This window comes from Pituophis catenifer, unplaced genomic scaffold (assembly GCF_029215685.1).
Source record: "Pituophis catenifer annectens isolate HBS135680 unplaced genomic scaffold, rPitCat1.0.hap2 SCAF_8, whole genome shotgun sequence".
Classification (NCBI taxonomy): Eukaryota; Metazoa; Chordata; class Lepidosauria; order Squamata; family Colubridae; genus Pituophis; species Pituophis catenifer.
Genome location: NW_027256888.1, coordinates 19,580,130 through 19,608,006, shown reverse-complemented (window position 1 = coordinate 19,608,006; position 27,877 = coordinate 19,580,130). Strand labels below are relative to the sequence as shown.

Below are 27,877 nucleotides of genomic sequence, written 5' to 3'. Positions count from 1 at the left end.
TCTTGCCCTACAACATTTGTTCAGGGATTGAAGTTACAGTGGTGCTGATCGAATGATAGTGTCAGGGTTCCAAGTAACACCCCCAATGAAAGAAGACTCTGAGGCTAGAAGTTCCTCAAAGTTCCACTTTATTAGAGATGTCATATTGGCACATCTGGAAAAACCTGAATCTGAAAGCTTCCGGTTTCCCCCACCCAAAAGAAGTTCCTTCCCCTGCACCCATATGTCCATCACATAGTCCAATCAATCCACCATCTAAACGGTCTATTACGACCACTCAGCGTTAACTTGCAATCTTAGATCGATCTGCAGCTTTATTTACCACCTATTCCCCAAGATTACCCTGATTATTTATTTATTTATTTATTTAGGGGATGGTTTCAGTAGTGGGTTTCAATTTTGGTTGCTACCGATTTGCTCTCGGATGCACGCACGGCATTTCTGCGCATGTGCAGAAGCTTCTGTGCATGCGCGGAGACGTCCAGGTGGGTGTGCAGAGCCTCCCGCTGCCGCTACCAGTTTGCCTGATCTGGGGCGAACCCACCATTGGATGGTTTCGCATGCAACCTAGATCCTGTGCATGATGAAGCTTCACTCACTCACTTGCCGCTTGCCCAGGCTGCTTCCTAACAGGCTACGGACCAATACTGGTCTGCGACCTGGGGATTTGGGACCCCTGCTATCCATATCTTGTGTACTCTATATATACATACTGTATAATGTATACAAAATATGTATACACTTATATGTGCTTGTTAACCAAGTTAAAAAAATCTCTTTGACTAGTATAACTTCTAGTAAATTTTAGCAGAATATCCCAATTACTGCCATGAAATATTCCTGTTGAAGTTTGATATTTGTTTTTTGTATGTGCATGTGTATGCGTTTAAATAGATATACACACAAACAAAATACAGTATTTAGTGAGCCTGCACTATTGTATAGATAGATCTGGGTGTAAAACTACATTAAATTCTGTTTTTGGTTTGTTTGATTTATCTTTGAATAAAAACCTTCATATAATAGCAGTAATGTTACACAGGGCATATGATATATTTTAGCAATCTTGAATGGTTGAATCTTGAAAATCTAGAATTTTTCATAGACACTATTATTTCCTTGGAATATACATTTTCCTTTTAAACACTGAAACATTGAATACACTTAAATAAAAAAATTGCCTGGAAATGGCTAAATAACAAGAAAATGCAGATGCAGATACTTAGAACAAAATTTTAAAACATACTAAATAAAATGTTTATAATCAACAATAATATTTAATGGATAACTTGAGGAAGATGCAAATTAGTATCAAAGGCTATCATAATTAGATATTTCCTTAGGGGAGGTAGCTGAGCCTGCCAACTTCACATATTCCTTAGTCATTTGTCCCAAACTCAAGTTTATCAAAGCCATAACTGAAGAATCGTTTGCTATTTCTGGTTTTCAGTCATCACTTCTTTTTCTTCTTTCTTTCTTGAATTTACCTCAGTCAAAGTGTTCAATATCAGTAGAAAATCTACTAAGCTTAATTTGGAAAGTGTGGATGGGCAGCCATAATTCTACTATATCCAAGACACAAATGCAGTTATCTGATTGGCATGGTGCTGGCAGGGAAACGTGTAAGAAAAAGATCTATTTGTGACACCACACCAACCCATGTGAATTTCAGTCCAAGTTGTGACAGAAACATTCAAAACTAGTATGCCATAGTGGAGAAAATATGTCCAATAGAGAAATAATATATAAAGGAAAGTTCAGAAACACCTTTAAAATTAGAAATTTATTACTTTGGCATGTGGACCGAAAACTTTTACTGCTTCAGATAATCTACTTCCAGGTTCTTTAAGTTAACACTCAGAACTTTCTAGAAGTGTATATGGAAACAATGAAAATCTGTAAAGTGCACTTCAGTACCAATGAGATATGTTCAGTATAATAAACACTTTGTAATAATTAACCTGCCAGATTCTTAGACATGGTAAAAGAAAAGCATGTTTGTTTATAATTATTGCATTTATTACTTTTAAAGCACGTTAACATCATCATCTTTTTTTTCTGTCCAAAATATACAGTTGGTTACACTACTGATGATTTACGATTTATCTGGCAATCTGGCGATCCTGTTCAATTGGAGAAAATTGCTTTGCCCCAGTTTGATATTAAAAAAGAAGATATTGAATATGGCAACTGTACCAAATACTACAAAGGGACCGGTATATATTTTAATCAGTTTATTTGTCCAATCATTAAATCAGTGATGATTTATTCATTTATCCTTCCTTCCAGAAAGAAAGATATTATTAAGTGAATGAACTGATTTTGTTTAATGTTGCTTTTGCAGGAAAGCTTGATTCAGGAAATCTGATTTATAATATCTGTTTTAAGTAAAAAAAAAATGCTAGATAGTTATATATAACGTTTTGTTGTGTTCTGTACTAATAGGTCTTAATAATTAATACCATTCCAGATTCATGAGACATACAAATTACCATCCTAGTCAATATGGAGAGATATGTTTGTAACAGAAATATGCTGATTCACAGTCACAACAATATCTCATCAATTTATTAATCATAATAATTCAGTTAATGGCTTTAGTCTCTAGGGCAGGGCTGTCAAACTCCCGGCCCGCAGGCCGGATGCATCACGTGCTGGTCACACCTCCACCCAGTTTAGCAAAGGGGAAAAAAAAGTGCCAATACATCACTTGACGCTGCCGTGGCAACATGAGTTTGACAGCCCTGCTCTAGGACAGAGAAGCAAAATGAAGAAATGCTTAATATTTAATGGAAAAATATTTTGGCTATAAAGATTTATAAGAGCACATAATGGAAGTAAAATCAATTCTTTGTAAACATAAAAGATAGATGCTTTATTTATCTTATAATTCTTTTAAAAAAACAATAGCATATGGATGTATAAAATTATTGTTTGCTAAGATCTTTCAACTGTTAGCTCACTTTGTTTAATTGTATATTTAACAACTATATATTTTAGCATAAAGCAAATTTAATGTTGCAAAGCCAGAGATCCAAAGAATACACTGATAATTTAAAATGTATAAAATATAAAATATATTTGAGTCTAATTTAATTCCTGGTAATAGAATGGATATGTCCATTTAGTTTTATTAGCAACAGTGCATTTTTAATAATAATTTTATTAAGTGCTATGGATAGACAAATGAAAACTAGGGCAGGGGCATCTATAACTACTGAACCGCTACTGCAAAGCAGGAAGCAGGATCAGAGTAGGCAGACTTAGATCACTCCTAGGAAAGAAGGTCTAGAATCTCTAGACTTCTACCTTACAGCCTCAACAATTTAGTACAAGAAGCTACTCAACAGCTTCATGTGAAATAGGAGTTAAATTTTTCAGCAATTGAATTCATCATAACAATAGTGTGTTCTGACCTAGGCTTCCTGATTCAGCAAAACACACGAGTACTCCCAAAAACCTCTTTTATTGCAACAGCTGTGAATTTTGTTCATTCACAGATGAATCCCAAATAGTTGTAAAGAGTCCTTTGGGATAAGGCTGATAATCACCCTCCTTTATCTTCCTTGACACGCTGCCAAAGACCTCATTGGCAAAGCCACACGGAATCAAACAGAGCTTCAGACTTTAAACTGAACAGAATTAACAACGTTTCTTCCTGCAAAGGCCCACGTGCCTTTGCTCCTCTTTTAAGTCTTATGGGAGGGGCCAATCATCTCCAAGCCCTACTCCCAAGTCGTCCCTTTTGTTTTAACTGTTCTTGCCTTCTGGCAGCTCTGCGCACTGGGAACAGGCTCCCCCAGTTCCTCTGCCTTGCTGAGGTCCGACTCTGTAGACAGCACATAACTCCCAGATGGCCCTTTCTCTGCCTCTGACGCAGAGCCCTCGTCCGAGCCTTCCCCAGACTCCAGGACTGGCCCATGTTCCTCCTCAACCTCTCACTGTCTGAATCTGCTGTCAGTTCTACAGGCCGCCGGGGGACCACAACATAGTGTAGTGTCCTTATTTTTTCCTTATGTCAGACCTGCTCTAGTCTGATCCCTTATGAAAAAAAAGACTTTGGTTAAAGCAAATTGTTCTTTTACTAAGGATGTTGGTTGTAATAAAGTCAAGCCAGTTGCTAGATGCAAAAATAGATGTAGGTTTGCCCCAGCCCAGACCATCCCTGCTCCCATGACCAGTCTGCTTCCAGCCAACCAGAGATCGCCAAAATGTTTCGAAAGTCTTAAGATGTGTGGGAGTAATCTGCATATTTCTCAGGATGCCTGGCCATGGGATGCTGGTACAAACAGGATCTGGCTACTCTGGTCCTTATCACCTCTCATCCCCCCTCCCTATTTCCTATCACACACAAAGCTTTATTGCCCTTTCATCCTTCCCCCTTTCATCTTGCCCCCCTTCTTCTTTTGATGGCAGGATGCCTGTGAGCCCCCAAGCCGAGCCAGGCACAGCTGATATTCTTCCCCTTTTGACAGAGATGTTAGTCCTTCAAAAGGAAAAAGAGAGGGGAGGGCAGCTCGGCAATCAGCAGCTCGGTGTCCCTCCTTCCCACATCTGAAGTAGCCAGTGGATCGTCAGGATGGGCTGTGCTCACGTGACACCAGTTTTGGGGCCTCTTTCTTTTCAGGGGGGCATCTTCATCATCCACAGCTCGGCTGGTGTTTAGATTAAGCCAGGTCCTTTTCCACTTCCTCTGCTGGAACATACCAGCCCTTCCTCTGCTAGAACATACCAGCCATGTAGGGGGGTAGCCATTGGAAATGCAGGTGCTGTAGACCTCATCATTTAGCCGAACTCAGAAACATCTGATCAGTATGTCTTCTGGTCAGTCGGCAGGCCAGGTCGAGAAACTCTTGGATGTACTCTTCCCCCTTCTGCATCCTTGGCTGATGGTCTTTATTCAATCTCTAGATTTGTGATCGTCTCTAGAGGGTCTTCAAAGTGCTTTTAAAGTGCAACCATGAAGCGGTCAAAGTTTTTCAGCTCCGGGGCATCATTGTTGTGGAGGATGATGACCATTCATTCAACTGCGGCCCCCTCTAACGCCATGGTCATGCACCACACCTTAGCTCTTCAGTGGCTATCTCTGGACCATATTTTGCATGTATGCCCAAATGTGCCAGGAAGAACCCCAATTGCTTGGGTCTCTGTTGAACTTTATTTCCAGGGCTGGTGCCTAGCGTCCTCTCTACCTTGCTGGCCAGGTGCTGAGATGATTGTAGTTGCTAAGGGGCTTGCTGCTGCTGCTGTGGAGTAGTTGCCCCCTTGCTTGCCATGGCTGGAGTTGGCTGGTCAGTAGGATGTGCCACCATGGCTAGGACTTCTCGAGCTTTGAGACTATCAAAAGGCCTCCTCAGGAACTTTATGGCTTGCTGCAACATCCAGTCCTTTCGCTCCAGCTGCCACGGCCCCCATGGGTGAATGTGAATTCTCTTCCCATTCTTCCTTTTTCCCAACTCCAAGGGACCATCAGGGTCTTGGTGGGTCATCCTCTCCCAGCCATCCGGATATATCTAGCCCTCCAGGAGGAGGTTTCAAGGATACTTCCCCCTTGATCTCTTCCTGGTCGCTCTCTTGAGCCAACATTGTTTGCACAGTCCCCGCAGTAGAGGCAGTTTCCACTTTGGGTTGACCACAATTGCAGAGCTGACTTAATGTCAGACCTGCCCCAATCCAATCCCTTAGGAAAGAAAAGCCTTCAGCTCATTTGGTTAAAGCAAAGGGTTCTTTTATTAAGGATGTTGGTTGCAATAAAGTCAAGCTGACTCTGAAATGTACTATACTTGCTAGATGCAAAAATAGATGTAGGTTTGTCTCCAGCCCATCCGTGACCAGTCCATTTGCAGCCAACCAAAGATCGCCAAGGTTTCTGGAAAGTCTGAGATATTTGGGGGTTGGGGGAATCTGCTAGGGTCCGGCTGCCCTGGTCCTTATCACCTATCATCCATCCCTTCCCTATTTCCTATCACATACACACACAAAGCTTTATTGCCCTTTCGTCCTTCCCCCTTTCACCCTTCCCCCACTTTTTCCCTTTTCATCCACCCCCTTCTTCTTTTGATGGCAGGATGCTTGTGAGACCCCAAGCCAAGCCAAGACATAGCTGATACATTACCATATCTTTGTCATCCACAACTAGCTACCATTTTGTATATTTTTAATTTCAGACAATTGTTGGAGTGAATAGTGGGAAGACACACGCATGCACAATGCATAAACATCTACTGCATAAGGATCATCTGCAATTATTTGTAGTGGGTTGAGAAAAACCCCAGTTACATATTTTGTATTGGCATTTTTTTTTTCAGAAAACATTTTAATAAATATTGGTTCAATTATGGCACTGCTGTGTTTCATTCCTTCTGTTTGTTTTTGATTGTTGTTGGAGAGTCAAAATATTTCACTCACTCACGCCTTGCTACCATCATCCTTTCTCCTCTTTTAATTTAGTGTTAAGGTAGTATAAGTGTTCTTTTTTTCTCCCTGGAAAATTTACTAGCTGGGAAGCCTTTGGTTGCTGTGCAAAATGCAAAACATTATATTGCAGTGCACTCATTTCTGTCAAAGTATGTCTAGCCAATTAGGCATCAACCTTTTACCTTAGAACCAAAGCATCCACTGGCATATCAAAAGGGTAAGTTGAATGACTTTCTGTTGTTCTTACTTGTATAGTATACAAGCCTGATAACTGAGGTCACACTGTTATTCACACTTTCAGTTAAATGCGAGTTAGCTGGAGTTTGGGCTGCCAGTACTTTTTTTCGAAAAATAAGCTTAATTAGGATAGGCTCAGAATTGGTTAAAGCTTCAAGTAAATTAAAGTGAAAAGTTAGTTAAAGTGACATGCATCAGTAAACCCAAGTGATTTAACTTGCTAAAGCATTTAGAGCTTTGTGTTGTTGTTTTCTCCAAAGGCTATTACACATGTGTAGAAGTTATCTTCACTCTGAGAAGACAAGTCGGCTTTTACATGATGGGTGTCTATGCTCCTACACTGCTAATAGTTGTGCTTTCGTGGCTATCATTCTGGATTAATCCTGATGCAAGTGCTGCAAGAGTACCATTGGGTAATATATGCTTCTTATATTGTCAGCATTACTTAATGTCTCATATCCATTTGCAGTTGCCTCAGTAGCAAGACATATCATGGATATTGAAAGCAACTGTGTTCTCATAGCATGTTCTTCACTGTCATTCCAATCTTCTCTTTTTCAGTTCCATATTTGTTGCCTCCACTTTTTAAAAGACAAGAACTCTAGCCTTTAAGCAAATTGTTCCTGTATCTACTCATTATATCACCAGGGACGTATTTGAGTGCAACAGTGAGTAGAAAACTGAAAGGGATATAAGTTTTGTCTGGGAGTGGAATAATGGATTATTGATACCCAAAGAACCAGAAAAATAGTTGTTTCTACAAGATATGATTCTATATAATGATGGGCTTTTGAAATGCTATAATGTTAAATATTGAATAGAACAATATACAAATAGAATGTTTCATGAAACCTACAGAGAACTTTTCCTCATTTTTATTTTCTCTAATTATGTGTTAGAAAACAGACCTAACCCTAGCTAAAAGTGATCTTGAAAAAAGCAAGTTGCCTTTTGAGTTCTTCCAAACAACATAGTTCCATTTATCAGACAGCTGGAGGTAAATAATAGCACTGCTGACTCACTGGGACAGAAGGCAAAATGCAGGAGCACATGAAAATATTGGCCATCTCCTTCTCAGCTCATATTATTTTATTTCATGATAATGAGCAAATTTATACAAATTTATCCTTAATGGATTATGTTATGGCTTTAAATCACTGGCAGATACCTGATAATAGGGCTGGCAATGGTACTTAATATAAAATGTAGATAGTAGAACACTTATAATTATTTTAGTTCCTCATGGCAGCTTCCTATAGCATTGCAAGATAAATGGCCCTCCAAAATAAAAAAAAAAAATAGACAATGGATCTTCTGCTGAAAACAGATTTTAACTTTTCTTGATCAGTCTGTAAAGTCTTGGAACAGTATTCCAGAGAAATAAATTTTAGTGGGTTTAATTTTCATATATGAGAACCAGAACTAATCCTATTTTTACATTGGCCCTCTTTTCAGTCTGCTATTTTCAGTTTAGCTAATTCTTCTTTCAGAAAGAAAATAAAATCCAATTTGATCATAGCATGTTTTGGCTTTTTTTGATACTACTGTATTTTGATTTCAAAGGAAAGCTGTTAGTGCTTCAACTATTTAGGAGATTAGGTAGACAAACAGACAGATAATAGATAGATGGTAAGTGAAAAGTTAGACCTGATTTGAAATATGTGATCTGATTCTTTCCATCATTGGGAGATTGAATTTTTCACTCTCAATTAAAGAAAAATGGAAATCAGCTGCATTCTCATATTCTTCAGATATGTTGGCCTGCTGTTTGCAGAAATCCTAGCTAGTATGTCCCAAGAAATGATGCTACTAGAACAGAGAAGGCTGTCTGAAACTCAGTTGCCAAGTTACTCTGTATTTTATGATATCCTAGAATTCCATTTGATTGACAGTTTGCAAATTTATGTTAAGAAAAAGTTATATCCACAAAACAATATATGTCATGATAAATAGAGTTGCTAGTAACCAAGAGAAACCATTTCCAGCTGTTAGTGCTATACATGTACTCAAAATGATTATGTATCAATTTATTTAATCAGTTCCATAATTCACCCTATACATTCATATTCATCTCTGCGACACATGTGGTACATCAACAACTTCTATTTCCATTGAGGAAATATCATCATTTAGAAAGTGCAGCAAAAATGTTTTAAGGTTAGCAAAGTGAAAATGGTTAGCAGTACAACAACATTGCAATTACATAGTATATTGTTGCATTTTTATTTCTCTTAGGCATTTTTTCAGTGCTCAACTTGGCATCAGAATGCACTACCCTTGCTGCTGAACTCCCCAAAGTGTCTTACGTGAAGGCCTTAGATGTATGGCTGATTGCATGCCTTCTCTTTGGATTTGCTTCATTGGTTGAGTATGCAGTGGTCCAAGTCATGCTGAACAATCCAAAGCGAATTGAAGCTGAAAAAGCAAAGATTGCTAAGGCAGAGCAAGCAGAAGGGAAAGGTGGAAATGCAGCTAAAAAGAATACTGTGAATGGCACAGGCACCCCAGTGCATATCAGTACTTTACAGGTAAGTATGGTATGTTGTTAAATCATCCAACTTCAGTTCTGATCTTTTTCAGTAATGGTTTGATATCAAATATGTGGTAGGCTGAAGCTTTTATATAACCAGCATTCCTACCCTTCGAAATCAACTATAACTCTTATTTTCTAAACTGTGATCACTAGTGGATCTGCTACCTGAGGACCATGGAATTTAGTCCAGTATATAAATGGAGGCACTTGGCTAAATAAAATTACTTTAAAATAAAACCAGATGTTATGAGCCCCTATAATTGTGGTCAACAATGTGTCTTTTTAAATTTGCCATTAATTGAAGTATGGGAAGAATATGATATTCAGAATAATGGTGTATTTCAGAAATGGAAATGAAAATTATGTACCTTCATTAAGAGAATGCATTTTTTATTTTATTTTATTTTATTATTTTATTTTTATCCCGTGTTTATTATTTTTGCAAACATCCCAAGAGGGTGAATATATACAACAAATTTTCCCTACAACAACAACATTGTGAGGTGTGTTGGGCTGAGAGAGACTGCTCCAAAGTCATTCAACTGGCTTTCTATTAGTAAATTAAATTATACGCTATTGTTAATTGTTAGGAAAACTAAAATTAGATGCAATATTAAGAAAATATTTAGATACAAAAAATTACAATTGCTTAGTTTTGGCTGGCAATCAGGAAAATCTGTAGTTTAGATATCATTCGAATTTTTAGGAAAATAACCTGTTCCATGTTTAGCTGGAAAAATTTTTAATTATCTAACACCCTCTAGTGATGTTTTATGGGATCATCAGCATCCATAATGTATTATATTTTCTCCTACAAAATATATGTGTAACCTTTTCTAAATTGAACTTATAGATCCATTATTTAATGGTGCACTTTAATTTAAAAATATAAATATACTTTATTTCTGAAATACAGAAACTTGTATTTGTTAACATTTTTCCATTATCTGGATTTTTGTAGTTCAAATAGAGTTTTCCTAATGTATAAAAAGTATGAGGTTTCTGCATGTACTGTAAGTGTCCATATGATCAGGTTATTTCCCTTTGACAAAATATATTATTTGAAACTGAAGCTTGAAATTATTCCCATTTCTCAGGTCAACTTAATCTGTGTTTCCATTCTCACTTTATTAGATAAGATAAGATTCTCTTTATCAGAAAGCAAACGGTTATTTTTTTCTTGCCTGTCAACAGTGTATGAATAGAGTTGAATCTGCATTTTTCTGGCTGAATCAGCATTGTATAATTATGTTCTCTGTAAGATCTTTGTTATTAATGCCTCTCTTGATATCCCTCTTATAGCTAACTGTTAGAACTACCCTTCAAGGAACTTTTAAAGAAAGTATCAAAAGAGCATTCTGCTTGCAAATAAGTTCAAATCTAGTCCTATCTGCAAGGTTATAATTCTTTAACACTGGCAAATGTTGATTCATAAAGATACACTGCCCTTCAGGCTGGAGGATCTTTCTGGCTGGAGTTCAATTATGTTGTTATTTAAACTTTAAATGCCTCTCCTCCAATAATGACAATAGCTTTGTCATTAATTTTTATGAAGATCTTCTGGAGCAGTGTTCTTCAGAGTAGGCCCTCCAGATGTTTTATATTCCAGTTTATATCAGCCTCTCTTAGTATGGCTAGAAGGCCTGGTAGGAGTTATAATAAATTACTGCCACTGTTTAAATAGTGTATCAATTGTCACAAAAGGTATAGGTAGTCCTCGGCTTACAACTGTAGTGACTATTTGAAGTTACAATAATGCTGAAAAAACTGACTTATGACCGTTTTTCACACTTACAACCATTGCAGCATCCCCATGGTCACATGATTGAAATTCAGATGCTTAGCAAGTAGAATGTATTTATTGTCTGAAACAAAAACATCTAGACAATACATTCTTTTTAACACAGAGATTCTTTCAACAATGAAATTACAATTTCTCCCATTTTAACATATCTTTTTAACTTCATTCCAGTCTTAGCAATTATTTTGAAATAGGTTACAATTCATATTTTTATCATAGTGATACCCAGATATTTTACATTCTTCTCAATCTTAAACATTGTTTTATTTATCAATTTTGTTTTATCTTTTATTTTCATATTTTTGCTAACTTCTTTGTTTTGTTTTCTAATCTTGAAACTTGCTAATGCATCAAATTCTTTTCCCACAATTTTTCATTTTGTCTTATATATCTCTTCAGTATTTCAAGAGCCAAAATAAACAAAAGAGGAGACAGTCAGCATTCCTTTCTTGTTTAGTTTTTGTATCTCATAGTTTTGCTAGGTCTTCATTATCAATTATTTGTGTTTTCTATGAAATGCAAATTGATCTTGCCAATTTTATAACATTCTCTCTATAATCCAGATCTTCCAAAATCTTGAACAGAAAGCCCAGTTCAAATTGTCAAGGGCATTCTTTATATCTATGAAAATCAGTGTGGCTGGTTTTTCATATACTGTATTTCAAAATGTCCAACATTTAAAGGACATTTCTAACATTGTCCTTTAACTATTTTTTAGGTAAAAGCCCAGACTAATCCTCTTGCAAAATTATTTTCATTCTGTCAGCTACAATCATTATGAACAATTTGTAGTCATTATTTAATAATTGTATTGGCCTCAGAGGGAAATGAAAGATTAAGAAATACAATAAATAAATAAATAAATAGTTTCTTGTAAAGTCAAATCTTGTTCCTCTTTGGTATTAATACTATATTGGGCTCTTTCCAACTCTCTGGCAACTTTCCTACCCATAGGATAGAGTTCATAATATAATAGAGTTCATAATAAAAAACCAAGTGAAAAATCAAATAGGTTCCTAACCAACCCAACTGACAACTTTGTTGTCCAAAAGGTAGAGGAGGGAACTAGAGGAACAGGCATAGCAGACTTAATACTTACAAACAGAGAAGAAATGATAGAGGGAGTTGAAACTGCAGGAACCTTGGGTGAGAGTGACCATGTCATACTAAAATTCAATATAACGCAAACACAAGCAGTAGAACAAAATGATACCAGAGTCTTAGATTATAAAAGAGCTGATTTTAATAAACTCAGAGAGAACTTGGGAAAGATTCCTTGAATGAAAATCCTAAAAGGGGAAAACAACTCAAGAAGCATGGGAAACCCTGAAAAATATGATCATAAAAGCCCATACCAGTGCAATACCGCTGAGAAAGAAAAACAAGAAATCCAAGAAGAAACCAGCATGGTTACACAAAGATCTCTCTGACAAATTAAAAGACAAAAAGAACAAGTACAAAAAAATGGAAAAAGGGACACATAACTAAAGCAGGATATCAGCAGATAGCCAGAATCTGCAAAGACGAAGTCAGGAAAGCAAAGGCTCAGAATGAACAAAGACTTGCAACAAAAGTCAAAGATAACAAAAAAAGTTTCTTCCAACGCATAAATAACAAGAAAAAAATCAAGGAAACAATCCACTAAAGAAGAAGACGGCAAGGAAGTAACAGGCAATAGAGAGAAAGCAGAGCTTTTTAACTCATTCTTTGCATCGGTCTTCATGCAAAAAGAAACTATAGCCTAACCTACCAAAAACATAGCTGTAAAAAACAAACTGGAAATAAAAGTTAAAATAAGCAAAAAAAATAGTAAGAGAACACCTGTCTGATTTTGATGAATACTAATTATCAAGACCTGATGGATTACATCCCAGAGTTCTAAAGGAGCTGGCAGATGTCATCTCAGAACCATGGCACCACATCTTTCAAAAATCTGTTGTGACCCAGGCCCAAGTAAGTAGTAGGAAAATCAGTCAGTGAAAAAACAAACAAACTTTATTCGAACAGCTGAGAATTACTTCATTCCCAGCGTCGTTCAACTAAATTAAAGCAAATTCCTCCCAACACAAATTCATTAGTCCTATCGCAAACCTTAGTCCAATTAGGCAAACTGCCAAAGGCCTTTCTTGGCAAACGTTCAGAAGTCACAGATACAAAAATAAATACAAGACGTAGACGAAGATGAAGCTACCAATGTTGTTTTCCGGCAAAGCCCAAACGCCGTTGCTGGTTTGTTTAAGCCTTATGGGAGGGGCCAATCATCTCTTGGCCCTACTCCCGAGTTGTCCTCTTTGCTTGAGCTGCTTTTGCCTTCTGGCACTCTTCTCATGCGTGCATTAGGAACAGGTTCCTCCTGTTCCTCTGCCTCACTCCTATCAGACTCTGGAGTCCGTACCTCACTCCCCGATGACCCTGGCCCCATCTCTGCCTCTGACGCAGAGCCCTAATCCCAGCCTTCCCCAGCCTCCAGGACTGGCCCATGTTCTTCCTTAGCCTCATCGCTGTCTGGCTCCGCTGCCATCTGTGCAGACTGCTGGCAGACCACAACAAAATCCTGGAACACTGGGGCACTACCAGAGGATTGGAAAAGAGTTGATGTGGTTCCCATCTTCAAAAAAAGAAAAAAACAGACCCAGGAAACTACAGACCAATCAGCCTAACATCAATACCTGGAAAGATACTGGAAAAGATAATAAAAAAACAGATCTGCCAACAGCTAGAAACAAGTAAAGTAATAACTAGCAGTCAGCACAGGTTTGTTAAAAACAGATCACGCCAAACCAATCTTATTTCATTCTTCAACATAGTGACTAAATTAGTAGACCAGCAAAATACTGTCGACATAATATGCTTAGGCTTCAGCAAGGCATTCGACAAAGTAGACCACAACCTACTTCTTCGTAAGCTAGAAAAAAGTGGGATAGATAGCTTCACCACCAGATGGATTCGCAACTGACTGACAAACCGTACTCAACGAGTAGTCCTTAATGGGTCTAAATCTATATGGAGAGAAGTAAGCAGTGGGATGCCACAAGGTTCCGTCTTAGACCCAGTACTCTTCAATATCTTCATAAACGAATTAGATGAGGGAATAGAAGAGGAACTCACCAAATTTGCAGATGATACTAAGCTGGCAGGAATAGCTAACACTCTAGAAAATAGGCTCAATATCCAGACTTGAACACTGGGCCCTATCTAACAAAATGAAATTCAATGTAGACAAAAGTAAAGTCTTACACTTAGGTAAGAAAAACCAAAAGGAAACATATAAACTGGGGGAAACCAGGCTTAATAGCAGTGACTGTGAGAAGGAACTTGGAGTCTTAGTGGATAATCAACTAAATATGAGCCAGCAGTGTGCAGCGGCAGCTAAAAAAGCCAATGCAATCCTAATTGCATTAACAGAGGGATCAAGTGAGGTACGAATACCACTCTATGAAGCCCTAGTAAGACCACACCTAGAGTACTGCACCCAGTTTTGGTCATCACACTATAAAAAAGATGTTGAGACTCTAGAAAAAGTGCAGAGGAGAGCAACTAGGATGATTAGGGGGCTGGAGACTAAAACATATGAAGAACAGTTGCATGAACTTGGCATGGCTAGTCTAGTGAAGAGAAGGACCAGGAGAGACATGATAGCAGTGTTCCAATATTTGAGGGGCTGCCACAGAGAGGAGAGGGTCAAGCTGTTTTCCAAAGTACCTGAAAGCCAGACAAGGAATAATGGATGGAAACTGACCAAAGAGAGATTCAGCCTAGAAATGAGGAGGAACTTTCTGACTGTGAGAACAATCAACCAATGAAACAGCTTGCCTTTGGAAGTTGTGGGAGCTTCATCTCTTGAGTGTCAGCGTCTCAGCGCTGACATAGAAAAGGGAGATAAAGCCTGAACTTTTGCCTGCTAAATCCCTTTGAAGCTCGGTCTCCTTGGAAATGAAGAGGGGGGAAACATTCCTGTGAACTGACGAGGAAAGGAGTCAGGAGAGTGACTTGGAAGATAGCCAATGAGAAGCAGAGAATTGGGGATTGGAAAGGGAGGGATTGGGGGGCAAAGGTCAGTCCTGACCGCACGAGCCATGATCCGGTTGCTGTACTCGAATAAAGAGAAAATTTCCTTAAAGATTGGCAGTTTGGAAATTCATTTATTTTGAGATAGCATCGAAGTCTGACATTGAGACTTTCAAGAAAAGATTGGACTGCCAATTGTCAGAAATGGTATAAGGCAGTGATGGCTAACCTTTTCCAGACTGAGTGCCCAAAGTGCACACATGCATGCGCAAATGCACATGTGCCCCGCCGAACACCCCAAATGCAATTCATGTTTGGCCCCCATTCATGCGCCTCGCCCCCCCATGCATGCGCTCATGGGGACCCACATGCACCCACACCCACACACATGCACACATGCTTCCCGCATGCACCCTGCACATGCATGGCAGAGACCTAAAGACCAGCTGACCAGTGGGAGGCATGCACACATGCATGGCAAAACTGAACTGGGGCAATGGCTTGCGTGCCACCTCTGGCATGCGTACCATAGGTTCGCCATCATGGGTATAGGGTCTCCTGCTTGAGCAGGGGGTTGGACTAGATGACCTATAAGGTCCTTTCCAACTCTGTTAGCCTGTTAATATTTTGTAAATGTTATAAAAGTTCATCCTCAAACCGTTTATAATAAGAACCTTATCATCCATCTGGTCCAGGCACATTTTCTAATTTAATCTTTTTCCAAAAAGTTCTCTTATTGTTATAGCTAACAGTATAGCTGTCAGTGATGGCTAACCTTTTTGCCATCGTGTGCCAAAAGCGGGGGAGTGTGAGGGGGTCGCGCATGCATGGGCCCATACCCATAAATGCTCCCTGCATGTGCGCGCATGACCCCCCCGTGCTTCCCCCACTTTTGGAACATGATGGCACGATGGGCCCGGTAGGCCCATTTTTTGCTCTCTCCAGGCTCCGGAGGCTTTCTAGGAGCCTAGGGAGGGTGAAAACGGCCTTCTCCACCCCCCCGGAGCCCTTCAGAGACCGGAAACAGCCTATTTCTCGACTTCCGGTGGGCCCGGAAGGCCCGAAAATCAGCTGGCCAGGTGTGCATGCGCGCTGTAGCTGAGGTAGGGCAATGCTCGCGTACCCACCGATATGGCTTTGTGTGCCACCGCTGGCACACATGCCATAGGTTCACCATCACAGTTATAGGTCATTTGTAATCTTTTTCTGTTCTTCTGTAATTTTGTTTCTTGAGATACCAGTCTGTTTTCTCTAAAGGGATGTCGCTTCCTTTACATAAGTTAGAATAATATCAATAAAATGTTTTTGTATGGTCCAGTAATGCAGTATCTTTCTCTTCTAAATGTCAATATATTTTTTTTATTTTTGTAATCCACCTGCTAACCACTTACCTGAATTATTTGCAAACTCAAAATATTTTTGCTTTATATAATTCATTGTTGATTTAATTTTCCCCTGTCTGTGTTTCTAAGCATTTCAAAGAATGGGGCCCACTGTGGAGAAGAGCTATGGCTAGACTATTCCCAATATCTAATATTCCCTCTTTGATTCTTTTTTAAAAAAAAAAAAACATACTGAGTTTCCATTTTTACTGAGCTCATCATGAATTCAAGATTACTTTCAGGGTAGCTACTGCTAGTAATGCTTTTTCTATTTATTTACATGAGGTAATATAAATAAACTACATATCAGAAATACTATCTCCGTATACTAAATTCTAATTTAGATTTTTTTTTCATGAATATAGATATTGGAAATAAATTTGGAAGTGATAAATAAAAGACAGAATGAGATAATAGAGGATAAAATAATGAAATGTATGGTAAGGTAAGGGATGAAAGGAAAATCTTTCTAATGGGTTTCAATTCTCACAGTATAAAGAAAGACCTGAGTTTCTTGTAACACTACATATATTAACTAGGTCATTAATGCAAAATGTCTGTATCACATGTAACTATTGCTGTGTAAATGTCACCATTTATAAGTAACTCAGTCTCTCACATTTTCTTTCACTATTTATCCTTTGTCTTCTCTCTGATAACTTGGTGTCTGTGTTTCTGTGTGTGTGTATATAAGTAATACTTTTTTTTAGAACAATACATGCATCAGTTGAAGTGGATTATTGTCTATGAACATTTAGGCAATATTAAAATTTCTGTTCTGCTGCTTTCTATTAATCTGTATTACCACTAGTTTGGTTTGTGCTGTGGTACCATGGTGGTTTGAATGCAGTATTGCAGGCCACTGCTTACTGTGAGGAATTTGATTCTAACCGGCTCAATATAACAATTCTAACCGGCTCAATTCTAACTCAGTTGTCAATATGCTATTGCTAACTCTGTAAACCACTTAGAGTGGGCAATAAAGCACTATGAAGCAGTATATAAACCTAAGTGCTATTGCTATTGAATGGCATTCTCTTCAAATTTTGCTCCAATATTTACATGTAGTTAACTTGTAGTTAGAAACTGAAGTTTTGAAAATAAGATGAGAATATTTAGTGTACATAGTCCTTTTCTAAAGGACTGTTCTTTTCGAGGAAAAACCAAGAAAGTCCAATTTCCTTTTGAAAAGCACTTTTGGGACAACCATGATTGAGAATCTCCTTAGACATATCCTTTCTCTCTACATTAAGGTTCTGTTTACTTTGTTTATATAGATCCACTCAGATGGATCTACACAATATATAAACAGAATTTTTAATTCGGTTATACTTCCAAATAATATTTTTATAAAAGTTGAACTTAGATCTTTATATGTTATTGAGGTGTGATAACTGGGGATTGCTATTTTAACAGTGTATTAACTGGTGTACATCTTTTTCACTTATAAGATTAATAAGATGCAGTGCCTTGCTTCATTGAATAAGATTTACAGATATTTCTTTGCTGAAAATGATGCAGGGAATGATATTCCTGAAGTGGACAAGGCTGTAGGAGCGCTGAGTTCCTCCATTTGTTTGTTGGACCCGTGCCCCTCCTGGCTGGTTTTGGCCAGCAGGGAGGTGACATGAGGTTGGCTCCAGGTTTTAGTTAATGCGTCCTTGAGGGAGGGCTCCTTCCTGCAACCATTAAAGGAAGCGGTTGTAAGGCCCCTCCTCAAGAAGCCTTCCCTGGATCCAGCAGAATTAAAGAACTTTCGTCCAGTCTCCAACCTACCCTTTGTGGGAAAGGTTGTTGAGAAAGTGGTGGCACTTCAGCTCCTGCGGTCATTGGATGAAACGGATTATCTAGACCCTTTTCAGTCTGGCTTCAGGCCTGGCTACAGCACAGAAACTGCTTTGGTCACGCTGATGGATGAGCCCAAGATGGGGGTCATTCCTCTATCTTGGGGCTACTTGACCTCTCAGCAGCTTTTGATACCATTGACCATGGTATCCTTCTAGAACAACTAAGGGGAGTGGGAGGCACCGTGTTACGGTGGTTGTCCTCCTATCTCTCTGGTTGGTCACAGTCAGTGTTGGCAGGAGGGCAGAGGTCGACCCCTAGGCCCCTCGTTTGCGGGGTGCCTCAGGGCTCGGTCCTCTCTCCCCTCCTATTTAACATCTAAATGAAACCGCTGGGTGAGATCATCCAACGATACGGGGATATGCAATATGCTGATGATACCCAGCTGTACAGTATATCTCCACCCTGCGTCAGCTCAGTGAAGCAGTGGATATGATGTGCTGGTGCCTGGAGACTGTGAGGGTCTGGATGGGAGTCAACAGGCTCAGACTTAACCCAGACAAGACCGAGTGGCTGTGGGTATTGCCTCCTAAAGACTATGTCGATTGTCCATCCCTGGTTCTGGGGGAGGGGAGAAATTGTCCCCCTCAGAATGGGTTCGCAATTTGGGTGTCCTAGACTCACAGCTAAGATTAGAGCAACATCTAGCAGCTGTGGCTAGGGGGACTTTTGCACAGGTTCACCTGGTGCATCAATTGCGACCCTACTTGGATCAGGAGGCTCTCCTCACAGTCACTCATGCCCTTGTCACCTCACGGTTAGATTATTGCAACACGCTCTACATGGGGCTACCCTTAAAGAGTGTTCGGAGACTACAGTTGGTCCAGAATGCAGCTATCATGGGTGCACCTAGATGCACCCACATTACACCAATTCTCCGCGAGCTGCACTGGCTCCCTATTGGTCTCCGGGCACAATTCAAGGTATTGGTTATTACCTTTAAAGCCCTACATGGCTCAGAGCCAGGCTATCTTTGAGACTGCCTTCTACCGCATAGCTCCCAGCGACCGGTAAGATCCCACAGAGTTGGTCTCCTCCAGTCCCGTCAGCTAAACAATGCCGGCTGGCAGGCCCGCGGGGGAGGGCCTTCTCTGTGACTGTCCCAGCTCTCTGGAACCAGTTACCTCCTGAAGTCCAGACTACCTCACCCTATTGGCCTTCTGGAAAGCGGTGAAGACCTGGCTTTTCCGGCAGGCCTGGGGCTGTTGATCTCGCTGTTCAATCTTGCGAGATACGGCCATGGATGATGTGCATGTGTTTTTAATGTTTTTAAAATGCTTTTATAATGTTTTTTTTTAAAAAAATTATGTTCATTGTATTATTTTTGTTGTAAGACCCCCAGAGTCCCTTGGGAGTTGGGCGGCATAGAAATATGATTAATTAAATTAAATTAAATTAAATTCCTGGCTATGTTTTTAACCCTAAACATGGCCTACTCACATCTAGCCAAAGAATGAATAAAAATCTAAATGCCTGATTAATTGTACTGTTTATGATGGAAGTTAAGAGCAAAAAGGGTAAGAAAAGGTTCTTAATATAAGATAAGCAATGATCTGAAAGCTATAGGGAAGAGATAGTGAAAGTAGCATAACTACAAAAAAAAAAATCTGTATCAAAAGGCCTAAAAGAGCTAGCTTAATTTAAAAGATTGATCAATCTTCAGCATAACGAATGGAAAGTATGTGAGGAAAATAACACTGCTACAAAAGTAAAGTATAAAAATATGTCTGGTGATATGATGTAGTATGAAAGGTTATGATGAGAAATACATATATATAATAATGATAGCTGCAAAGAGTGAGAATTACTATAATGTGTGTCATGAGTTATGTAAATAAAAGGCACAATGTTCTGGGTGATGCTTGATCTGGGTGTGCAAGTAGGATGTGTGATGTTTTGTTGGTTATTTAATATATTTATTTATAATTGTATAAGGAATATTTGCAGAGATAGCAGAATTGTGTTGGTTTGAGACATGAATGGACATGTAATTTTGTATGCAGTTATTCTGTGCTATTGACTGAGAACTGAGATGATTTGCAATGAATGTTAAATAGATTGTATACCACAACAAGGAGTATGAATCTAAAAAATAATGAATCAAAGTCTAAAGTACCTTGTTTAATAGATACAATGGAATTAATGATTTCTGATTATACATAATTTTTTTAAAAACTAGTATAGGTAGCTGAATTTAGCTGGATGTTAATTACAGATAGAAAGATGGGTGGAGATTTTTTATTATATGATATGAATGAAAATACTGGGAGATATATCATCTAGGTGTGGAAAAATATCAAAAATAGAGTACATTTTGTCTACTTTGACATATGTACTGTAGGTGAGGGTTGAATATGTTAGGAAAAATATAAAAGTTAAACATTAAATACAATAGAAATGTTTCTTGAAAAAGGAAATTAAATCAGAAAATGATTTAATTTTGTGTGACCAGTATGAAGAAATATATGTAAGTAGTTTGGTCATATAGAAAGAATAAATGATAATCAAATTGCAAAGCAAATCTATGAGGGAAATTTAGTGGAGAAGAAAATAGGGAAGACTGAGAAAGGCATGGTTGGATTGACCAGAGAATATCTTCAGAAGATATTAAGAAATTTAAATAACAAAATGCATATATGAAGTGGTGTTTGAATACAACATAACCAAGGATTGTTTCCAATGATGAAAAGTTGGGGGAGGAATGATGAAGTTGTTGAGAGTGTGGTTGCGTGACAGCTTCCCCAGTACCTGGATGAAACGTCGTATCTAGATCCGTTCCAGTCGGGTTTCAGGCCTGGATACAGCACGGAAACAGCATTGGTCGCATTGGTTGATGATCTCTGGAGGGCTCGGGACAGGGGTTGCTCTGTCTTGGTCCTGTTAGATCTCTCAGCGGCTTTTGATACCATCGACCATGGTATCATGCTGCACCGGTTGGAAGAGTTGGGGGTGGGAGGCACTGTACTACGGTGGTTCTCCTCCTTTCTCTCCGACCGGTCGCAGTCTGTGTTGACGGGGGCAGAGGTCGACCCCGAGGCCCCTCATATGTGGGGTGCCGCAGGGATCGTTCCTCTCGCCCCTTTTGTTCAACATTTATGTAAAGCCGCTGGGCGAGATCATCCGTGGTTTCGGGGTGAAGTACCATCAGTACGCTGACGAAACCCAGCTGTACATCTCCACCCCGGACCACCCCAACGATGCCCTTGAAGTGATGTCCCGGTGCCTGGAGGCCGTATGGATCTGGATGGGGAGAAACAGGCTCAGGCTCAACCCATCCAAGACTGAGTGGCTGTGGTTTCCGACGTCCCGATATAGTCAGCTGGCACCATCGCTGACTATTGGGAGCGAATCATTGGCCCCCACGGAAAGGGCTCGCAACTTGGGCGTCCTCCTGGATTCACGGCTGTCTTTAGAAGAGCACTTGACGGCCGTGACCGGGAGGATTTTTCATCAGGTCCGCCTGATCCGCCAGTTGCATCCCTTTCTAGATCGGGACTCCCTACACACAGTCACTCATGACCTCGTCACCTCTCGTCTGGACTATTGTAACGTTCTCTACATGGGGCTCTCCTTGAAGTGTGCTCGGAGGCTCCAGCTGGCGCAGAGTGTGGCCGTGCGGGTGGTTATGGGAGCAACGTGGAGTTCCCATGTAACACCTCTCCTGCGCGAGCTGCACTGGCTCCCGGTGGTCTTCCGAGTACGTTTCAAGGTTTTGGTTATCACCTTTAAAGCGTTCCATGGCTTAGGACCTGGTTATCTACGGGACCACCTGCGACCATCAATAGCCTCCCACTGGCCAGTATGCTCCCATAGAGAAGGGCTCCTCCGGGTGCCGTCGGGCAAACAATGTCGACTGGCGGCCCCTAGGGGGAGAGCCTTCTCTGTGGGGGCACCTATGATCTGGAACGAGCTCCCCCCAGAGATACGGAGGATCCCGGAACTATGCACCTTCCGTCGCACGCTTAAGACTTTTATATTTCATCAAGCTGGCCTGGCCTAAATCTTCTCCCCTTTTAAATATAAATTTTAAATATGAATTTTAATTTGTTTTAAATTATGGGGTATTTTAAATTCAGCCAAATTATTTAATTCGTTTTTAATCTATTTTAAATTTTTGTACTTATGTGTTTTATCTTGTGGCTGTTCACCACCCTGAGTCCTTCGGGAGAAGGGCGGTATAGAAATTTAATAAATAAATAAATAAATAAATAAATGAATGATATAAACCAAGTTTAGTTATATCTGATTTTCTGATTATACTCCATTAATTTCTTTGGCTGTGTAAAATTGCAGGCCACAAAAGGGAACAGTGTGATGTGTTTGTATGTCTGTATTTAAAATGTTAATAAAAATGTGAGCTGAAACAAATATGTTAGTAATTTTGACATAATGAAGGGCAAGAAATGAAAATAAAATTGCTGCCAATATATGATTGTAGAGAAGATTTGCATTATTAGCTTTTTCAAAGCCAGAAAAAATACATTTTATCATGATAATTATAGGTAATATCTATTATCCAATATCTAATTTGCGAAAGAATTGATTATCTGCTAAAACAACAGTAACTTGGGCATGTAATGAAGAGATGTATAAAATGAATTTCTCCGTATGTAGTAATATGTAGAGAATAGCAATAGCACTTAGACTTATATACCACTTCACAGTGCTTTACAGCCCTCTCTGTGTGGTTTATTGAGGTAGCATATTGCCCCCAACAATTTGGCTCCTCATTATACCAACCTTGGAAGGATGGAAAGCTGAGACAACCATGAGCTGGTCAGAATTGAACTCCTGGCAGTGAGCAGGGTCATCCTGTAAGATTGCATTCTAACCACTGCACCACCCAGCTCTTTATGTGTGTGCTGGTTTTGCTTCAGCTATTGATTGGTAAAAGTGTGTATTTGTGCTGTGGATAGAATCCAACATTGTGCAACAATATGCAATACATTTGTACGACTTCTATCTTCTTTCCTCCTACATCCATTTAAAATATGTTCTGAAAGTGAACTTTATGGAATAATTTTTGAATGCATGGGGCATGAAGGAAGGTGAAAAATTAAGAAAAAAATTGCTCTCATTATTCCATGACAGAGTATTTCAGTTAACAGAAAAATAGATATTTTTCCATCTATTATCCATTTTACATATTTAACATTTATTATCTTTGTGTAGTTTCTATTTTCATTAATATTACTGAAAATGTAATGTTTTTTTCAAATCCATTCTGTAATTGATTGATAAACATAATTTTTAGTCAAACTGAGTACTTGAGACTTTATTAACGTGCAATTTAATTAGCTTTATGCTAACAGAACTTTTGTCTTCTTGATAATGATGATTTAGGACAACTAGAATAATATATTCTGGTAGAAATATAACCAGGAAGACCATGCTGAATTGAATCTGAATGGAGCCTTTCTATCTCTCCCTCTCTCTCTTTCTTTCTCTCTCCCTCTTTCTGTCTCTCTCTCCCTTTCTCCTTCTCTTTCCTGTCTCTCCCTCTCTCTGTATCTCTCTCTCTATATATATCTTCTGGAGGCGGGGAAGGTAAAAAAATGGGCCATTTTCGCCTGTTTTTTTGTCCTTTCACACCCCCCCCACCTCCAGAAGTATTCTGCAGGTCAAAACCAGGCAAAAACGGCTCATTTTTTTAACCACCCTCCCGCCCACAGCTCCTCCCCTGCCCACCCGCACCCTTCGGCCTTACCTTTGCGACAGCAATGTGTGGTGACGTTGAACCATTGAAATGAGCAGAAGTGGGAAGTGCGGCTGGACAGTGGAAGATAAGGGCGACGGCTGGAGGAGGCTTCCCCAGGGCCATTAGCCAGGAAAAGCCAGCTATGCAGGAAGTGGCTGGGAGGAGAGGGGCGAGGGGCAGGGTTTAACCCCACCACTCCACGGGCCGGATAAATTGGGCCAGTGGGCCACATCCGTCCCGCGGGCCATAGTTTGAGGATGCCTGGTATAGAGACAAGATGGAGATCCTGTCTGTGTAACACTCATCTTTGGTAGGAACCCAGTCTGAGCTGCAGGTAATGTTGGGATTCCCTCAGTTATACTGGGGAATTTCAGTCATCGTATCTTTATGAGAGGGTCAAGAAAGTCCCAGAATGTCAGGGTCTCCAGTGCAACAGTGAGCCTGTCCCAGGTAACCATGAGTATGAGCCACGCAGATAGAAAATATTGGATCAGTTTTTTGCTTCAGAAAAGTTATATCATCTGAATGGGAAAGCAATTGCACCGTGGCGGTACAGTGGTTAGAATGCAGAATGCACTACTGTAGGGCTAACTCACTGCTCACTCCAGGAGTTTGATTCTAAACAGCTCAAGGTTGACTCAGCCTTCTATCCTTCTGAGGTCAGTAAAATTAAGATCCCGATTATTGGCGGTAATATGCTGATTCTTTAAACCACTGAGAGAGGGCTGTAAAGCACTATGAAGGTATATAAGTCTAAGTGCTATTGCTAGTGCTATTCCATCAAGTACAAACTCAGTCTGCAGCAGAGCAGTACCATGGGTGCTTGATAAGCTTTTCTCACTTTCTGTTTGTAGATTTCAAGATACTCTTTAGTTTATTGAGTTTCAAGAGATAAAGAGAAACAATGCCAACAATGCTAGCTAAAAGACAAAAAGTGGATTTGAATTTGAGTAAGAACTCAGTGTTTGATCCTTCAGTGTGGCAGTAAGGATGATGAAGTGTTTGTGCTTTTTCACTCTTATCAATGATGTTGGTTTTGGTTAAAGTTATTTCGAACTGTTTAAGCCGGAACTTGACTTCTGTAATGTTCCTGAAGGACCCCTGTCTGACAACATTGTTCAAATTTGCCAATCTTGATTCCTTGTGGGCAAGGTCTGAAATAGTGTCCTGGAAAGTATCTTGTACTGTTGTCTGGATTCTTTTCACTCTATTGATTCTAATGAAGTGGTTAGAGCAATCTCTAGCATGAGCTTGCCACTTGTATGTCAGGTGTATACCTCTATTATTCCTTTGGATTCTTTAGGACTGAGACACAGTTGGATTTGGGAAGTAGTCAATACCTCTGTGGCGAAAGGAGTTGTGCCTTTAAAGAGGCTTTGGTGCACTAGCTGTTAAACAAGCCTTTAGACAACTACCAACCTATCATAACTTTACCTTTTTAGGAAAAGTTGATGAGATAGGGTGGCTTCAGCTGTGGAGCCCTTAAGAGGAATCCCTTTCAAACATAATATTCAGATTTGGTGAAAAATAAAATGGCATTGGCTGCTCTGGTAGATTAACTATGTCAGGACCTAGATGGGGAAGTGTACATTTTCTAGTCTTTCTTGACCTCTTACTGGCATTTAGTACTGTAGATCATAGTATCCTTTTTGAATCCCGTACAAAGGTTGAATATACTGTTTGCCTTGATTCCCTTTCTTACTAAGTAGGCTACTCAAATTAGTGACAGATTCAGTTTCTCACTCAACCAAGTAACTACATACCTTTTTAATGACTTCATGATTCCATTGGGAGGGTTTATGCTTTTTTTTGAGGATCATTATCAGCTGTACGCTAACACCCGGGCCAAGCCATATCATGGAAGTCCTGACACAGTGTTTGGAAGATGTGGAAGTCTAGAAGGGACAAAACAAATTAAACTCTAGGAAGATGGTGTGGCTGTTAATCTTTATGCAAGAACACTGCTCTAGTTATAATTTAGAATGATGTGGCATCCCAGCTTAAAAAGCAGATTTGTGACTTGATTGTCCTCCTTGACTTATATCTACTGATTTAAAGAGAACTGAGGCTCTGGCCAGGAGAGTTCAAAATGCAGCTGCCTGCATGGTGGCAAGTGAGAACCACTTTGGTTATATTACACTTACATTGTGAGAACTACATTGGTTAATAATCATGTTTCCAGGGACCATTCAAAGTGTCATTTTTGAGCTTTAAAACACTACTTGGTTTCACCTCTAGCTACATATAGGACTGCCTTCTCCATATAGAAGCAGCCCAAGATGTGGAAAATTAATTTGGTGCGGCCTGGACCAATATTTTGAATTTATGGTCTCCCACATATAGAATAATTTCTCCCACCCAGCACTTATTGAAACTAGACAAAACCAGACCTACAAAGCATTGCAAAGCAATATAAATGTAATTATTCAATAGGACTTAGAGACTTAAGAGTTCATATTTTGTTGCATCTACAGCTATGTCTGGGAATTATATTGTTATTACTGAATTACTTTAATTTTATGGTAATATCTTAAATAGTTACATTTTATTATATTATGGTCTGTTTTATTATTGTAATCATAACTTTTTATAATCAACAATATAAAATTCAATTACAATAATTGATTGAAACAAATAAAATGAAAACATGGAAAGTTGGCATTTGAATATTAGAATAAAGCAATAACTGAGATAATTACAGGGTCCTAGTAACAAGAGATACCAGTTCAATTAAAATTAGTCATAAATTTAATACCTAACCCATATTGAATTAATTTTAATTTATGTTCACATGTCCTAAATATGTAGTGAAATGCTTCATCAACTCACAACTTCTACTACACTGTTTTTATAGGTTGGGGAGACCCGATGCAAAAAAGTTTGTACCTCCAAATCTGACCTGAGATCCAATGATTTCAGCATTGTTGGAAGCTTGCCAAGAGATTTTGAATTGTCAAATTATGACTGTTACGGAAAACCCATTGAGGTCAACAATGGTCTTGGAAAGTCTCAGGCAAAGAACAACAAGAAGCCTCCTCCTCCCAAACCTGTCATCCCATCAGCAGCAAAGCGAATTGATCTTTATGCAAGAGCACTATTTCCATTTTGCTTCCTCTTCTTCAATGTCATATACTGGTCTGTCTATTTATGATAATCCCTTTTTTTTAAAAAAAAAAAGTGTGTGCAATATACACCATTTCATTACATCATGAAGGCCACCTTGCAACAACTATTTGCATTTGCAAAACAATATACTGAGTATTAGAAGCCAAATATGACTATAATGTGTAAGGGAAAAGAGTAGTATCGTGATTTTGAATGAAAGCATGACACTGCAATGTCTGTGCTTGACCAACTGTTGTATATAAATGTACAGCATACACATCTTGCTTTAGGAATATATGAAAGACAATGCATACTACATATTGGACAACATTCCCTTGTGACATAATCAAGAATCCAAGTGTTTCTGACAATGAAATTGAAGTGCACGCTGAGTATCAGTAAGATCAATATTCTAATATATGTAGCATTTTTTAAAAAAATCTATGACTTTCAAGGACAATACCCATTTTTCTTGTATAAAGTTAAATGGCACTGTGAAAGAACAAGCTAATGTTGTAATTCAAAATGTGTAGACTTTGTAAGTGATCAAAGTATATATTACGCTGATCTTGTCTATGTGAAAAATAAAGATCAGAGAATTACTCATTTTGCAAAATCATGTCATTTATCAACATCACACTGTTTCATCATAATATTTGAGAAAAAATGCTGCTGAACATAGCAAAGTGAATTTTGGCTTATCTTCATGTTGTTTGAAGATGTTTGGGTCTGAAAACTTTCTTTCTATGAATATAGCCAGTAAACCTAGTCAAATAAACACTAAAACTGAAGATACACTAATACTTGACAGCAGAAAGGCCTCTATAGGCCAGTCTGAGTGCTAAATAGGA

The 27,877-nt window shown here is 39.1% G+C and overlaps 1 protein-coding gene across 1 annotated transcript in view; it reads left to right on the top strand.

Moving 5' to 3' along the window:
• GLRB (glycine receptor beta) overlaps positions 1–27,072 on the top strand; it is a 49,819-nt gene extending 22,747 nt beyond the window's left edge. Inside the window, exons 7-10 of the mRNA XM_070948555.1 lie at positions 2,076–2,216; positions 6,915–7,067; positions 8,890–9,182; positions 26,776–27,072. Coding sequence (XP_070804656.1) covers positions 2,076–2,216; positions 6,915–7,067; positions 8,890–9,182; positions 26,776–27,072 — 884 coding nt within the window. The remainder of the gene's footprint in view (positions 1–2,075; positions 2,217–6,914; positions 7,068–8,889; positions 9,183–26,775) is intronic.
• The last annotated feature ends 805 nt before the right edge of the window (positions 27,073–27,877 follow it).